Raw genomic sequence first — 18,550 nt, 5'->3', positions numbered from 1 at the left:
GAGCAGGAATCAGTGACATAAAAAGAAAGGGAAAAAATGAAGGTGATATAATAACTGTCTCCACATATTTAAAGGATTGACAAACAAATTTAGAAATAGGTTAATCATAACATTGCTATGGAGATTAAAGAAGATAAATTATATAAAGTACTTAACAGAGGATCAGATTCATAAAAAATGTTAGATCCCTTTTTATTGCCCTAAAATGGGTATGTATATAACCAGCCTGTGGAGTTTATTGAGAGGAAGCAGTAAGGTCAATGCCAGAAAGAAGTTCATAGTGCTAACCATGTCCAAAAATAGGATGAGCCACCTTATTCATAGTAATAAATTATTTGTCACTGCACATATTCAAACAGAGATTAGAATGAACTTTTATGCTTAATATAGGCATGGTTCATATATAAAATAAAGGTTTATCATTTAAAAAAATACCATATGCCAATTCTAGGAATGAGGTTAACTTATAATCATTCCTGAAATATTGAAATGCAGAAAAATGTAATAGAAAAGGAAAATTCACATGTAATACAGTAATTCTACTTCTTAGGTGTAACTATTACTGATATTTTGCCCTCTTTTCTTCACATGTTTTGCCAGGTAACTTCTGTTTTATAATCTGTTTCTTCTGAAAAAATCTTGAAGCCATTTAAAATTCTTATGCCATAATACTGTCATGCATGTAGATAAATAAGAATATCAGAGACCACATAATCACAAAAGATATAATTCAAACAAAGTCTAGGATAAGAGAGCAACTGGAATTGGCAGTAGATTATTTTGAGCTTTCTGACAGCTGAAATACAAAAGAAAAACACAGTAGATTATATATATATTTTTGATAACTGTTTCCAGCTTTGCATTTTAAGATGCATTGATATTCTTGTATAAGGGGCATTGAGTAGTATCATAGAAATTTCATCTGCTGAGACATTAAATCACTGTTTTATATTTGCCATTGATAAAAAGTCAAACCTCAGTCACAAAAGTACCAAATAGCAACACAGCATTTGTGTAGAAATCGTAATGATTTGGGTGGTATCTAGCAGCACTCAAGTAAAGAAAGAGCTTGCAAATGAATGTCTAGGTTCTTGCATATTTACAAGTTTTAGAGGCAAGGTGAAGGTTGACTTTTCTTGTATTCTAAGCTTTGCTTTTCATTGACCTTTCTAGCCAACTACTTATGCTAAATCCCTGTTTCTAGGGTGATGAGGAGGCCAGCCTCGGGTTACCCATAAGCCCCTTCATGGACCGTTCTGCCCCTCAGTTGGCCAATCTTCAGGAATCCTTCATCTCTCACATCGTGGGTCCTCTGTGCAACTCCTATGACTCAGCAGGACTAATGCCAGGGAAATGGGTGGAAGACAGTGATGAGTCAGGAGATACTGATGACCCCGAAGAAGAGGAAGCCGCAGCAGCCAATGAAGAAGAAACCTGTGAAAATAATGAATCTGCAAGTAAGTTGCAAAATCTAGTTCTAGTGGGTTTTTCCTTGAGTTGTTTTCTTAAGTTTACAAAATTTTATGCTTCTCATGAAATATAATTTTTTAAGTCTAAATATCTATGGATTTTATTATGGATAGCTCCCTTCCATAATATCATAAAAATAGAAATTATAGACTATGGAATCTATAATAACACCCTGAATTATTTTGCAAAGATATATCCTCTGTCATGAAGTAAAGAAAGAAATTAAAGTACTTAATTTATAAATAAAAGGAATTTCTGTTACTATATAGACCAATCACAGGTTTTAATTGGCTTCATAGGGTTAAGCCACGTAAGAGGTAAAGGGTAGTATTCATTGTTCATCCAACACATATTTATGGAAGGCCTACTCTGTCAGGCATTCTTCCAGGTAAGGATAGAGCTATGCAAAAAGATAATAAATAAATAAATCCTTACCCTTGTAGACTTACATTCCAGTGGGTTCAGTAGACACTCAGTATTTTAAGATGCATTGATATTCTTGTATAAGGGGCACTGAGTAGGGTAATAAGAAATTTCATCTGCTGAGACATTAAATCACTGTCTTATATTTGCCATTGATAAAAAGCCAAACCTCAGGGTCACAAAAATACTAAATAGCAACACAGCATTTGTGTAGAAATCTTAATGATTTGGGTGGTATCTAGTATAACTATCTATAGTATATTAGGTACTGATGAATGTGAGAGTTTTAAAAAGGGGGGAAATAGGAAATATTGCAGAGAAGGATTAAAATTTTGGGTAAGATAATGAGGGATAGGGAAGATCTAAATAAATTATTAAAAATATATATATCTGAAGGAAGTGAAAGGATGCTCTCAATGGAGATATGGAAAGAGGATTCTAAGAAGAGGAGAAAGTAGCATGTGCAAAGGTCCTGGGGTGCACATTGACTGGGATGTTCAGGAAAGCATCCTGAACAGGGGGAAAGTAAAAGAAAATGGGGAAGAGGAGCAGCCAAAGAGAGGTGCTGGGAGCCAGGTAATATAGAGTTTGAAGGGAAGGATTTAGGTGTTTACGCTGAGTGAGATTGGAAATCAGTGGTTTTGAGCAGAAAAATTGACTCAACCAAATGTTTTAACTGGATTGCTTCTACTGCTATACTGGGAATAGTGTTGTTTTGGAGGCGAGCAAGGGTAGAAATATGATATCATTTAGGAGACTGCTGAAATGACCCAAGTGAGAGACCACTGACTTTGGGCCAGGGTGGTAGTAGTGACAACGAGAAGTGTTAATTGGCTTGGCGTGCATAACACGGCCAGTCTAATCGTTTTAACTTAACTGGCTAGAAAAACATGATTTTTCTTTATGCCTTTAAATGTGCTCCCCTATTTCTTCTGTATGAAGAAAATAGTGACTTACAGTATAAATAGTAAAACCTGTAAAATGACCCCTACAGCAACATTGTGCAAATACAGTGTGTTCCTACAGTGTGTCTCTAAGAACACAGTATGTGGTTTCTGTCTCCATTCACAGATGAGGAAAGTACAACCTCAATATTTTTCAAAGTTTTAATTAGAAAGATTACCAATGAAAGACAATCATTTTGTTCCTATCTTTACCACAATCAGGAAAGTGCATGGCATGGTTAATTTCTTGCAAATTTGGCTTTAGGTCAGTTTTTTGTTTGTTTGTTTAAGTTATGTCCTCTCCATTTCTGTATAGAATGCAGGAACAATCAAAAGTTATTTTCCTTCAATATTCTACTATCTGAGTAATTATATTTCATTTCTTTGATGTTTATAAAAAGATTTCCGTTAGAAATTTTGTGGTGCTCTTAAGATTCAGAGCTGGAAGCCAAGACTTAGGATTCATAAGTTATTTATTCATTTAATAAACATGTATTAGTTTGCTCATTTACTTTGTTTTCATTTCGGAGAGCCAGGTAGTTTACAGTCTTATGAAGGATAAGATGGTTTTTCCACTGAATGAGGGTGGTGGTGGCTTACCCTGGACTGATGCCTGTGTGAATTTCAAACACAGTGAAAACAGACACATAACCCAGGCATCAGGCACTGAAGGCCCCAGGCCAGGAGACGTAACAGTCTCGACTTGTCAACCTAGGATTTAGCTGAAAATGCTATAACCAAATATTATATTTATTTCTGTTCTGCAGAGTTACATACAAATGTTCACATTCTGATGTATTGTTTCCCTAACCAGGTTTTCCAAGTTATTAAAGCAGAGATGAAGATTCTGTGGATTCTGTATAACGATGGTTTCCAAAGTTAACGGACCACTTTACATTAAAATGTAAAATATCCCCTCTACAATGATTCAATACTGTAGCTTTGGAAATATTATCTTTGAAGTATTCCTTTAGAGCCAAGAAGATGGTAAATTTTGTGCCACATAGAGTAATGCAATTTTAGAAATAGAAGGGGAATTTATGCTCACCCAGTTTATCTGCCTCACTTTACAAAATAGTAAACTAAGGTTCAGAATTTTGAGTAACATACCAAGTGGTTGGAGAATAATAAAGGAGACTCGGGTATCCTAATTTTTAACCATTACTTTGGGTTCTTGGGGATTCTGATTTCAGAATTCATATTGGCTGAAAATGTTACTCTGATTGAGCCTAATACTTAGGTTTCAGAAAAAATTGAATTAAATATGCACAGATAACTTCTTCAATTTATGAAAGGTGGAGATCTCCCAGGAAACACAGAATAAAATCTTTCAATATGGTATCTTAAGAAGGTTTTTATAGTACCTCAAAATTAAATCTGAATGATTCCTACAGCGAGTTAAGAAGTTTCTAATGAAGTAGCAGGCTGCATTTAGAATTGGAGCAATGAAAGGCTCTTTGTTCTTCTTTCAAAAAGTTCCAGTGCAGAACAATTTGGCTCCCAATACAGGCCTGTCTTAGACCACCTGCAGATTCTAATCTACGCAAATTTATTTGGTACAGACTTTCTTCTACGTCATTGTTATTGAGCATAATTCCAGAGAGGTTTATTGCTAACGTTTATTGCTAACAGCATTAATAAGAGAACAGCTGCTCTCCTGGGAGCCGCCCTGAAAGAAAAAAGAGAAAAACTGGGCTTTTGTTAGCTTCTTCCCTGTGAATGTACCGCCATGAATGTGTATGACTTTACTACAGAACCATCACCTGGAGCAGCAGTGTTTGCAGCCACCGTGACTCAAATCTGTCCTTTCTCAAGGATCCTCTGGAACTCTCTTGACTCAAAGGACTAGGCTAAAAAAGGATATTAATATTTAAAAATTTCTCAGCAGAAGTTGATTTGTACTTAACTATAAAAAAAAGTAGAAATGGACAAGGAGATGGCTTTGTAGAAAAATCATTTTAATTTGCTTTTAAACATCTGATGTATGAATACATTTTTATTGATTTTTGATGGAAGGAATTCAAATCTGTTGTGTGTGTGTGTGTGTTGTCTTTATTAGGAAGCTTTCAGATGAAGGAATTGGCATACGGGTGTACTCATGCCTCTGCTCTTTTACCTCCCTGCCCCTCACTCCCTCTCAGAATACTCACGGCCTTTCCTTACCCAGTTTATTTAATTCTCATGACTTCAGACTTATGTGCAGCTCAGGTACTGCGTCCTTGGAAAGAAATCCTACCTGTACTCCCACAGATTGTGTTTTTTGTGTTGCTGTGGTTTGATGTATGAAAGAGAAATTGTACAGACACTTGTCAAAAATGGCAAAGAAAAGAAGGCTTTATTCAAGACCACTGCAATACTATTAAATAGGAGAGAAGGACTGAACTAACTCTCTTGAATCCAAAGGCAGGACAGTTTTTAAGAGCTAATGAAAAAGTACTGGAGAAGGAGGGAGTTGGTTAATGTGGTTAAGCCGTCTGTTAATTGGCGCTTACTGAAGTTAGGCTCCCACTCTCCCACAGAGACTAGGAGATAGAGCTCGCTCTTCCCTCTTTTCCTGGCTGTCCTCTCTCTCCCTTTCTCCCTCTCTTTTTCTCTCTCTCATCTCCTCACTTCCTCTCTCCCTCCCCCTCTGTCTTCTAACTTTTCAAAATTGTATTTTATCGCTTTAAGAATACTTAGCATGATATCTGCCCTCTTAAATTTTTAAGCGCACAAGTTCTGGATATCTGATGTACAACGTTGTATTTACAGTCCACGATACTGTATTACTGTTGTATTAGTTCTGTCTTTCTCTGTAGATAATTACATTTCAAACAGATGGCTCCCAGGTCCTGGAGAAAGACATTCCTGCATTCTAAAATTGGCTAGAGGCTGGGAGAAGATCTACCTATATTACAAACATGCAGAGAAAGAATTTGCAATTGCAAATTTTCTGAAGTAAATAAGAAGAGGAAGGCCAGAGTCCTATAGTCTTGAAGTCAAAAGTTTAGTCAAACTGAGAGGAATGGTAAAGCCAGCCTGGGGGTCACATGTATATTTATCATAAAACACATAATATGTATTTCAGTTTTTATCTTTTTGGTTCTCTTTCTTATACATGTATAGAGCGTAACCCCTTTAGGGCAAGCTGTGAGCCTACTTGATCTTTTTTCTACAGTATCCTGCTAAGTAATTATCAATTGGTCAATGTAAGTTTCAGTCCATCTCATGACTAACTAATGGAATATAGTAGTAAATATGTATTTTTTTAATTTTCCCTATGACTCTGCATGTGTTCATTTCCCCTAGTGTTCATTTAATTGAATAATCTTTGTTATGTGTATGGATCAAATGTAATTTGGTATATTTTAGTGTCTTTTTTTCTGCACTGTGTTTTAAAAATTGATTTTACTTTCCTATAAACTGCAAGAAATTTATGTAGGGTATTACAATAAAATACTCTTTCTGAGTATTTACTGAAGTCTAGGGCTTTGCAGATATATACACAAAAAGTTCTGTGATAGGGATGTTTACAGTGTAATGGGAGAATCTTAGCTTAACTTCTAAATTTTTGACCCAAGTCAATACCACATTCATTCTCTGCTAGTAGGCAATATCCCAGGGAAGAAGTTTGATTGGCTCACGTTGTGTCACACATGTTCACACTGGCCAATCATTGTGACACAGCTTGTGTTGTCAGGAAGAAGTAGAGTTTGACAACCTTCTCTATTTATTTATTTATTTATTCATTTATTTTGGCCGGGGCTGGGTTTGAACCCACCACCTCCGGCATATGGGACCAGCGCCCTACTCCTTGAGCCACAGGCGCCGCCTGACAACCTTCTCTAGAACCACATAATTGAATGAAGTGTGGAGCTTTCCTCTCAAATAATTTTGGATGCAGAGTTAGCAGAGAAGAAAAGATCATGGAAAGAGAAGGAAGGGAAGAAAGAAAAACAGAAACAGTATCTATTTTGGGGAGTATATAGAGACCAACACAGGAATTTAGAGAGAAATTATTTTTTGGAAGAAGAATTCAATGCAATCTGACCAAGCCTTAAAATAATGAATGGATATGAACTTTCAGTGACTGGGAAGAACATTTCAGGAAGAGAGAGGTAGTATGAGAATAAAAGGAGAATCCAGTGTATATAAGAAATAGAGTAGTTAAGTACAGATAGAGGCCAAGCTGCAGAAAGGGAAGATGGCAAACATGAGCTTATGCCAGCATGTGGGAAAACCTTGAATGGAGTTTGAAATTAATTATTACATTTTTTGTCTGCCTGAAGCAGAAAACTAATACCAACACTGTCTTTAAAGAAATCAATCTTGTAGACTTTTTGTGAACTGAACTACTTGACGAAGGAAGACACAGAAATTATTCTAATGTTCTGGGATGTGAAAAACATTGAAAGGCTGACTATAGTGAAATCATGCCAAGATACAAGCAGAACTTTGTATTAGACATTACCAACAATTAAATACTTATGAATACTGTTTTTTGGTGATATTTTAATGGTTATTACCATCTTTCTCTTACTTCCTCATTCTCCAAAATTGTACTATTATATGTATACAAATCATATATATGTATATATATGTGGAGATATATATATGATTCTATATATGTGGGACATATATATATGATTATGGATATATATATAGAGAGAGAGAGATACATCCATCCATTTGGTACTTAATTCCTATTGTTAATCTGAAAAGAAATGACTTTCACACACTCAACTAAGTAGTCTAATTTGGTGTTTCTGTCTTTTTTTTTTTTTCCCTAAGGAAAGAAAACTTTCAAAAGGAGGAAAATCTACTGCCAAATAACTCAGCACCTCTTGCAGAACCACAAGATGTGGAAGAACGTCATTGAAGAGGAACAGCGGTTCGCAGGCATAGAAGATCAGTCCCTGGACCAGAGCACTCAGCAACACTCTTCAGAACAGATCCAGGCCATCAGGGAAGAAGAGGAAGAGAAAGGGAAACCCAGAGGAGAGGAGAGCCCACCTCCGAAGCCCAGCCAGTGACAGTGGACAGGATGAGCTGGGTGTCCCACCAGACTGACTTGCCGCAGACTCTTTCCAAGCCAGCACAACACTGAAGACACAACACTGTAGAAATACGAGAAGAGGGGCAAATGGCTATTGCATCTGGGATTCCTTGTATTCTATGTGTTTATTTTTATAGTGAGGTACATTGTTAACAAAACTCTTGCTCAAAGAAGCTTTCACATTGCAACACCAGTTTCAAAGGATTTTTCTTTTTTTAAGGAGGAGCTAGTTGTGTGTGTGTATGTAAGGTCCCACATAGATACGTGTAAAACATATTCACACACACGCATACACATACACACTGAAAGCCAGGAAAACTGGCTCCACCATGTAGTAACATTCGTATTAAGATATAGAGTGGTCACTGTGATATAAAAATCATAAAGGAAACCAAATCACAATGGAAATGGTGCGGCTTAGCAGGGAAACAGGGCAGCCAATGTAGGTTACCCACTAAGCAGCTTTTGCTCTTAGTACCGAGGGGTGAACGCTCCAGAACATTAGTTGGATCCTGAGACATCCTGCCAACACTGTGTGTGATTGTGTCAGTGTGTGTGTGTACGAGAAAAAGACCAGATCCAGGTTGAAAGGGTGTTTGTGTGCGTGTGTGCGTATGTACTGAGAGAGTTTTGTGGTTTTCGTAGCTCACAGAGTAGCTGTAGCAGATGACTGAGTGTATGTGAACAAACAGCAGAAGTTCGCTCTGCAGTGTCTCTGAGAGGCAGCCATTTCAAATGCACCTGCTCCACGGAGCGCCCTCAAGGGTCCCTTTGCAGAGAGGGAGGGCACCCCCTGGCGGGATGAGGGCCACATGTTGGGTATTACCGCTGTGCACCACTTGGAGGCGCTCTATCATCAGCCTCCAGCACACAAGACTGAGGCATTTTCCAGTCTACTCCCCTAATGAATGTATAGGAGCTGTTTGTGAGTATGGATGTCCCTCAGTAAAAGCCCGTCACCATTTCAGGGGATGGAATTCTTTCGGAAGAAGCCGGAGTGATGTCCTTTAATCAGGGTAGAATACTAAAAGGATGCCGGAGAAGGCCTGGGATATTGCACTTAACAGTGATCTCCTGCGTCATCTTAATTTGCTGCAAAATGTGTGGTAGAAAAAGAGAAAGGCAGGCAAGCAAACCCCCCCTCTGGGTTATACAGAAAGTGATGAAGGAGAAAATGTCAACCTAGGAGTTTTGGGGCAGCATAGGGAAGGCCTGATCCTTGGAAACTGTTGAAGTTTGACTTTGGGGGATGAAGGTCTCCCTGACACCCCAGCAGAGGTTTTCCACGCTGTATAAGGGGACACCCTCCATCTGCAATCAGGTCCTCCGTCAGTCATACTGCTTCTGACAGGGAAGATTATAGAGGGACTGTTTGGGGGTTGGGTTATTACTGCAAGTCTTATTTTTTTGTTGTTTGTTTATCTACACTTGTTCATGCTGTGAGCCAAACCTCTATTTAAAAAAGTTGATACTCACTTTCAATATTTTATTTCATATTATTATATATGTCATGAATAGTTATGTTGATGTAAATATAAAGATTTTTGTTTCTGTAGATAGTAAACTCCTTTTTTAAAAAAGAGAAAAGGGAGACATTTTTATAAAGTTATATTTTAATCACCATTTTTATACGTTATAGTTATCTCCAAGCCCAGCAAGAGAGTGATGATTTATTTGCAAGGAGGTGAATAGCCACTCATCTACCTATGCTAATTTAAATGATAATCTGATACAGTTATTTCCGCCAATTAAATGAGGATGCTGCGAAGAGTGTGTTTTTTCACTAGTAACTTTTGCTAACTGAATGAATTTTGGGTTCCTGTCTCCCAGATGACTTTTTTAACCAATGCCACATTTGTATAGCTGGTGTCCATTTGTCCATTTCTAACACTTCTTAATTATAACTCTTCCTTCAGTGTTATATACACACCTCCTTATCATCTAAACAATCTTGGCTTCTAAGTAAACATGGATGGTGATTTTTATTTCCTCTGAAGTCATAGAAAGGAATGTTTACATTGGAAAATATCTTTGTTTCTCATAAGTGGATATTGTCTCCCCTTCCAAAGCATGATTTTGCAGTAAGCCATGGCAATTTTATAATAAGGTAAAGATAGTACAATCAAAAGTAAACATGGTTGAAGGATAAATTCTCCAATAAGTAGAAAATATTAAAAAGATCAGGTGCCAACTCTACCTAAATAATTACAATATATTTCATGACATTTTTTGAGTTAATACCAGGTCTTCATTATTTTGGACTTTCTAAATTGTTTCTTCGTTTTGCCTGTGTGTCTCTCTGTTTGCAAAAATGACTGTGAGTCAGATCCATTTCCCTGGTAAATTTTACTGTTCTCTTTCCTTTGCGGATAAGAGAAGAGCAAAACCCATTTATATTCTCATGCCAGTTGCATATATTATTTAACAAAACTAATCTCCCCCTTTTCCAAATTCTATGTATCTCTTAAATAAATATAAACTGAGAACAAAACTATAGACATGGAGCAAGTGGAATGGCAGGACAGTTGTGAGTCCATGGCTACCTATCAGCGGTTTTCTCAAAACTGCATGGCCCACAGTGGGGGCCAGCCTGGCTTCCATAGTGGAGGTCTCAGCAAACTGCCTGATTTTGTTTTAAGGTACATGAAAGAAAGGGAATAATAGTGGCCAAAGGAGTTAGGATCTCTTCATTCCAAGAGAGTGGAATGAAGTGTTCATCAGTCCAACCAGACTGATAATTTTTTTCTTTAAAAACAAATTGCCATTATATTTAAAGCTAGAAATCAGTGGAAATAAAGGGATGGAAGTCTACCAATTGTGGGACTTTCATACATACCCAGTACATCTCAGAAGATGCCTAGGGACATAAAAAGATATTCTCTGCTGGTGGGGCTCTCCCCCTTTTTGGCGACAGCAATATTGTGTTCACTCCCAACTCCAGAGCTTACTTCCTGTGGTGCCAATGTATCTGTTGCAATTTACTACGTTTTTATATGAGCCTATTTCTAGGTGCCATTAGATCAACTCAGGTCTTTCAAAAGAAGGAATTTCTAGCCCACTTATGGAGAAAGATAATTATTTAGAGAACCATGAAATCAGTGGTAGGAAAAGTTAGAACCGGTTACCTGAATGTTCGTGGTTACCCTCTCCAGTAAAAGACCAGGTATATTGTGAGTATCATAAATGTCATAATTTTTCAGCATACTAATAGAATGTCTTTCCCATTAATTAAGCTGGCCTTTAGAATATTGGTTCCTTGGTGAAAACACCACTTTTGATTTTTTTCTTTTAACTTTACATGTATCTTTGTATCATTTATGGAAGACCTGGTTTTGCTGTCAGTGAAAAATGAAGACATAACTCTGTATACCTCTGTATCTGGATCTATTCATTGTGGTCTTCATCTGACAGGTGAAGGGATTTCCACGTATTATGTTTAAGAAAGTACAAATACCCAATTCTGTCTCTTCCATTTTGGTTGACTTCCAGAACAAATCTTACCCATTGCAATCCCAGGAAAACTAAAGAAAAGCACTTGAATGTCTTGAAGACTGTTCATACTAGATGTATGTAGACTGTTAATTTGCAATTTTCCTGTGTCCCCTGTCTTTCTTACCCAGAGAACTTTCTCTCAAGATACAAGCTGTGCAGAAGGCATGAGACTCAGGCCTATGCTTTGTTTAAATGATGGAAAAGTATACATTATTTTCTAAGTAATAAGAATACAACATTACTGTAAATAAAGTCTAAAGTTTTAAATGACTGAGTTATAAAAGTGAACTATTTGTGCAGTGAGCAACTCCTGACTGATGAGAAGTGAATAATTCAAAAATGATTTGTATTCTACTCTGGGAGGTGTTCTTGGTGCTTTCATGTCAGTATGGGATCTCCACCGTCCTCATTATTTACCGTATTTCTCATAACAATGAAAGCCCCAAGAAGGGTCTTATTGCCCTTCTCTCCCATCATTACTCCGATTCTAATTTATATGTTATTTGCAAATAAACTGCCTTTTCAAAGTTCTGTGAACTTCCATAGTCTAAATTAAAATTCTCCTATGCTAAAGATTATCAGCTGATGTGCCTGGAAAAAAAATTAGTAAAATTTCAAATGCTAACAACTCAATTCCAGATAATTGAGAGCTAAGATATCTATGTACTTTGAAAGCAAACTGAGGTTCTTTGATTCATCTCTTCCAATAAGCAGCAAAGCATTTAGGAGCATTGTTCTAAGTCTTTTATTTCTCTCATGGTTTCCTTAGGACATACAACCATGATATTGCCAGTCCATTTATAAAGTCTGTTTAAATCAGTTTTAAGATTAGGAGACAAATTAGCCACATTAAGTAAAGACCATTCCAGAACTGTATTTTTCTTAGACTTTTGAATGAAGTGGAAATACCCCAGTTTTAGTTTCTATATTTATATGTAAATTTCTTCCTCCAGAAAATAATCAAATTCTTATTGGAAATTTAATTTGGGTTGAATTAAAGTAGAAGCAGTGAATTAAACTACACACTATGATTTAGATTGATTAAACTGAGGCTTGCACAAGTATTTACGTTTCACGTCAATGACCCATGCCTGGAGGACAAGAACACATTTTTTAGCCTGTATTATGCACAGTGGATGTTAGGCAATTTGTGCCGCTGCCTAACACATGACTTAGTGAATTGTACCTTACCTAATGTCTCATTTACCTTACCTGAATTGATCTCTCTGTTCCCATTAGCAAATCATTCTAACAGCAGGATAACAACAGAGAAAGGAAAATTGAGCATTTTCTGTTTGCTAAATATGTTCGACTACAAGTTATAACTTAAGATTAAGTGTTTATGGTTGGAACTCAATGTTATCTGCTGATTAAAACATACTGATCTAGCATAAGTTACTTTAGTGTGGGTAAGCCTATAAAAGTACAGTGTATGGAATTATACATGATGTATGCTTAAGGATCAAAAGAGAATCAAAAATTTCTGTCTAAAGGCAGTTAGTTCTTCTTCTCCATATCCTGTATTTAAGGTTGATAACCTTTTCACATGTTGGTATCCATGAATTTCTGCTTCCTTGAAGGGTTGTGGAGCACAGAAGGAAAGCCAAGCCTCTTCCGTATAGATTAAAAAATGTTGAACTCATCCATGTTTAGATTTCCTCAGTGGATCTTTAATTCAAATAATTTGGTAAAACAAAATATAGTGCAAAAAGTGATATTAAATTATATGTAATTGTTATCGAGAATTTTATTTATTGAACCAAAGCTGCTTAAACTTTTATTCAACTAAAATATCATTCCATAGTACTGAGATGATAAATATTTTAATATAATCAACACTTAGTATCACCTAACAAAAACTGGATGGAAGATTCAATTCTTCTTCTAATGTCATTTATGCCTAAAAAGTTTTCTAAAGGGCTTAATAAATACATTAGATTAAAATAAATTCAATCCTAATAATTTCATTTTAAATGCACAAATTATAGTCTGCCCTCTTCTGAGTTAGCCCAAGACAGAAGAATGCACGATCCAGTGATTTATTATGGTTTAGTTTGTTATAAAATAAATATTCTGTTAATAATTTCATTTTATTAAATTCTAACAGAAACAAAAAGTCAAATATTTATCTTTGCTACTAAGAAAAAATTAAACCTTGTTCATCTTGACTTCCACAGATGAAGCTGTGGCCATTAATAAACAACACTCACTGCATTCTGCTGGCAGGCAGATCAAATGGTGAGTTAGAATTTGAAATTCATTAATAGAAAAATAACAAAAAAAATGTTAAGCCTTAATGCTTTAATATTTCAGTGTCTTTGAAAGTTCCTATTTCAAAGGAAACAGAAACTACATCAGGGAATTCTTCCTTTCCTCTTTTAAAAAACAAGACAAAGTCAAACTCACAGGAGAAAAGGAAGGCTTATCTTTAATCATGCTTCTCTTAACTCACGGAAGAAAAGAAAATAATCAGAAATTCCCCTCTGCCATAATAAAAAAAAAAAAATGCCTTTCAATTCAAGTGCAAGCTCACCACACTTGGTGGCATGGTACTAAGCAAACAAAACAAAACAAAAAAATAGCTGAGGATTGGGAGTGAGCACTACGAAATGTGCAGGACATTCCAGGACACCCCTCCGTCTCTGTATAAACCAGCTTAGTTGTCATTTACTCTGACGTAAAATGACTTGATCCATATTTCAACCCTGACTTCCTTTATGACAAGGAGCACTTATACATGTTTCTGAATGTGAATTAGCCCTTAGAGATTGAAAACCTCTGCTTGAATAACTTTTAAACAGAAGAATTTTTTTTTATTCTAGTAATTTTACTCCCTATATAATAGCAAAATACTCGGATGTTTAATGTGAAGTTAAAAATAATCATTTAAAGTTATTTGTATATATAACTTGTTGGTTGATATAATTTTTCCTCTCACCTCTCTCTTAACAAGTCCCAATTGATTATTTTTATGACTCGAAAGTCCCATATTACATCAGCTATTTCATTTTAGCTATTTATAAGTATAATCTAGTACTATAGCGTTGCTATCTTAAATAATAACCATAATGTATCTATATATTGTCTGATAGTGGGGTTTAAATGGCTTGTCTTTAAATACATATTTGTTCATTAGCTTAACAAATCACTAATTTTTTGTACTCTTTGTAAAATATTTGCATGGAATTTTTAGCATATTATGTTTGCATAACTGGTGTTTGTTTTTTTGTTTGTTTTTTAGTGTCAGTTTATATCTTAATATATTCTTACAGAAGAATTTATAGCATTGGTATTCCAACCAGGACAGTTAGTTGATAAGCACTGGAATTAAGTATCACTGAACCCATCAAACCCCTGATACTTCTTCCTAGAGATTTTTATCATGTAAATCACAAAATGAAATTGGTGCTTTTATAACTATCCTGGAGCTCTCCATGCAAAATAATTAAAACAAGATTCTTTTTGACTTTGTATAATGATATTATGATACGCAACTGAAAGAACTTTAATCTGAATTCAGAGTGTTTTTGGTTTATGTTGGTTTGATTAATCTGATTTGAGTTTTGGTGTTAAAATATGCTCTGTTTCCTGACGGGGCAGTTGTTCTGATCAGTCATTACCTCTTCCTGACCAAAAAAATCCAGTGTCATTGGAAAGTTCTAATTAGCATATCTCAAATATTTGATCTTGTAGGATATTTGTAAACCAGAGAGTATTGGATGAACTTATTTTAGTGTTCCTAAAAAAGCAATATTTTCAAGTAATTGCCAACCAAAGCGATACACTGTAGGGGGTGTCATTTGTATACGACGATTTTTAACAATATCTCACCACTCTCAACATACCTGAATGTGTTTGTTAACAATTTTGCCAAATATATCAACTTCTAGAAAAACAAGAATGAGGCTTTGGAACTTAAGTAATCATTTTGCAATTGAAATCAAACGTATCCCTTTCACCCGTATCTTGCACTTAATGTATGTAGCAATACTTAGCATCATCCCATCACAAGTATTATTAAGTGACTTATTGAGTGGCTGATAAATGTTTTGTAAAAAGTAGAATCTGTACAGAAAAAAGTATTAGAAAAATTGTATTTATTTTTATTATTTTTAGCTTAGACACTATATTGATGCTCCCTTTTTGCCAGATTTACTGGAAGTGCCTCTTGATTTTATATATATATATACATATGACAGAAAATATATACTCCAAATTATTAAAATTGTGTCACATATGATCAATGTGGATGTTATAATGTGAAAATAATGTATAATATAAAAATACTTATGTGGTATCACGTTTTATGTAGTCATTTGTGCAATTCAAGGACTCCAGTCTTCTGCAAGCCATTCTTTCCTCATATATCCAGACAGTGGCTTGGTACCTGCTCTGTAGTGAGGCATCCGTTGGCCTTCCTAATGTAGCATTCCCATAGTCACATCTCCCTCCCTATCACTGATGAATTTTTAGCCACTTTAATCAACTTTCTGTAACTAAGCCGTGTCCTTTAATCAAATGGCACCAAAGTCAAGCTACCCAACACTGTGGCATTCCTCTTCAGAATCCTGTAAAATGGACAGTTGTCATTTCTACGTCAACTTCCCAAGGAATTAATTTTCAAGCTCTACATATCCTTTCCCCATCACTTAGGAGATCAAATTCCCATCCTAAGCCTGGTATTTTCAAAGCTCCCTTCAGCCCGGCCTGAAACGAGTGCCCTCCCCACCCAACGTCCATAATCATGTATCTTTATGACTCAGGGAAGGACTTCACGGGAATATTCACCGGCACTAGACATACACTTTCTTTCTCCCTCTGCACCCGTTCTGTTCACAACACGGCAGGATGAGATTGACCGTGTCTTTCTGAGCTGCGGACTTTGTCCCTCTCCAGGGCTTTCCTCTGGTGATGATGCCGGGTTCCTCACGGGAGAAACAGCTGAGCAGTCTAAGCTGCACCTTCTTCTCCTTCCTTCAATTAAGTGCTCTCAAAACTGGTCATAAGGAAGGAAAAGGTAAATTACCTGGTATGAGGGGTGACAGTGGGTCTGTTCTAATGGAACCTGAGATCCAGGCCAGAGGAAAGGGACCACTATAATCACTACGCAAAATAGGAAGCCCCAAACATCAGATTTTTCTGTCCTTGGTCACACGAATGCACACTCAGCCCAGCTCTATAATCACCCCTATGCCTGCTGAGCCACACAGGGTGGAGCTTGGGATATGTCATGATAGCTCGATCAATGAAAAAAAGAAAAGTAAAATCGATTCTTAAATAATTAGGAGCATTCTGCTCATTAGGGTAGATTTAAACAATAATCTTGCTTATTCTAGTTTTGGGACCACTTTGTGTCCTGAATATTCTCCCTGACATCATGGCTGGCTTCAGCAAGGAGCCCCGGGCCTGTCTCTACAGAAATCCGTCCAATTTGAAGTAGCACTGAGCTGCCCATGCTGTCTGGACTCTTCTGGGCTGCCACAGATAGACTGGCTGGGTCTGGGAGAGGTTTTGCTTCATGCTTTGCAGTTAGCACTCAGGGCAAGGCAGAGGAGCAGCTCCTGCCTTCCTGCTGGGTTCTCAATTTACCTGGCTTTTCTCTGTCAGAAGCCAGATGTGAATTGATTGAAGGCTTGGCCTCTGGCCTTCAGGAACCTTGAAATAAATAAAGATGATATATTAGTTTTTCCACTTCTTTCATAATAAATTGCCACAAAACTTGTGACTTAAAACAGTGCAAATATCTTAACAACTCTGAAGGACAAAAGTCCAGATGAGCTTGGCTAGGATCTCTATTTTGGGTTTGTCAGAAGACAAAAATCCAGGTGTCTGCCAGCCAGGGTTCTTTTCTGCAGGCTCCAGAGTAGAGTTCCCTGGCCAGCTTGTTCAGGTTGTTGGCAGAATGAAGTTCTCTGTGGTTATGGGGCTGAGGTCCTCTTTTCCTGGCTGACCGTTCCGAGGAACCACCCTCACCTTCTTAAGGCCACCGCATTTCTCTGAACACTGCCTCGTCCCCGTTCCATCTCAAATCAGCAATGACATGTTTCCTTCTCACACTTTTATGACTTCTTAAGCAACTCTTTTGTCTCCAGCTGAAGAATGATTTCTGCTTTTAAAGGCTCAAGGACCCAAATAATCTAGGGTGATTTTAATGTCTGAGCTTTACCTACACAAGAAAAGTCTTTTTCGCCATTTAACTTAACATATTTATAGTTCCTGAGGAATAGGGTATTAACATCTTTTGGAGCTATAACCCGGTCTTTCATAAATCAAAAAAGGCTGAGTGACCCAAGATCATAAGGGCATATAGGCCCCTGAGCTATTCCAATGAATGGAAGCTCACGCCCATAATGAAATTGGTGGTCCAATTGCAAAAGCCAGCAATTGCAATGGGGAAAGCAGGAAGGACCCAGTCTTAAGAATGTTGGACTAACCTATTGAAAACTGAGTTAGAATGCCAGCTGTAACCCCTGTAAGGTTTGGTGCATTGGGTAACCATCTACCCATAGACTTTGCTGTTTGTTCTACAGTCAGAATACATGGCTATAGGAATTAAAAGATGAAAGTAGGATTTTTTTCTCTCTTACTGTGAAGCCTGATAAGCCACCTTTGCTTTTGTTCTCTATCTCTGAAAGTTTTGGTTCTGCTTGTTCAGAGGAAATAGCTTCCACTAGAGCAGTGGTTCTCAACCTTCCTCATGCCGCCACCCTTTAATATAGTTCCTGTGGGTCGCGACCCACAGGTTGAGAACCACTGCGCTAGAGGGATCCATTTACCAAAATACAAAACTATTCCATTATGTTGGAAGTGACTGGGCCAAATTTATCAAGCTGATATATTTTGTTTCTGATACAAAAGTGTGGCAATAGAGATAGTGTTTGGAATGCAATGAATTCTCTGTGGAGCCTTTTATTACTTCCACATTAAATAGTAAGTGTTGTGAGCAACTGGAACAACCCAGTAAAAGTAGGACCACTAAGAAGCTTGACTCTGCAAGAAGGAAGTTTTAGGTCATTACATCTGTAGAAAACTTCAAGTCCTAACTTTTAGAGCAAAGAACACATAGTTACCCATCCCCAGCTCAAACAATTAATACATGGCCATATGGCCAATCTGGTTTTTATACACACACACATACCTCCAAGCACTTAGCAATTCTCCCCCAAATTATTTTGAAAATATACAG

The 18,550-nt window shown here is 36.9% G+C and overlaps 1 protein-coding gene across 1 annotated transcript in view; it reads left to right on the top strand.

Moving 5' to 3' along the window:
- Positions 1-9,913, top strand: part of PDE3A (phosphodiesterase 3A) — a 312,683-nt gene extending 302,770 nt beyond the window's left edge. Inside the window, exons 15-16 of the mRNA XM_053556790.1 lie at positions 1,205-1,457; positions 7,608-9,913. Coding sequence (XP_053412765.1) covers positions 1,205-1,457; positions 7,608-7,849 — 495 coding nt within the window. The 3' untranslated portion in view covers positions 7,850-9,913. The remainder of the gene's footprint in view (positions 1-1,204; positions 1,458-7,607) is intronic.
- Positions 9,914-18,550: the final 8,637 nt, after the last annotated feature.

This window comes from Nycticebus coucang, chromosome 12 (genome assembly GCF_027406575.1).
Source record: "Nycticebus coucang isolate mNycCou1 chromosome 12, mNycCou1.pri, whole genome shotgun sequence".
NCBI classification, from domain to species: Eukaryota; Metazoa; Chordata; class Mammalia; order Primates; family Lorisidae; genus Nycticebus; species Nycticebus coucang.
The sequence above is the reverse complement of the archived record's forward strand: the minus strand, read 5'-3'. Positions and strand labels throughout refer to the sequence as shown.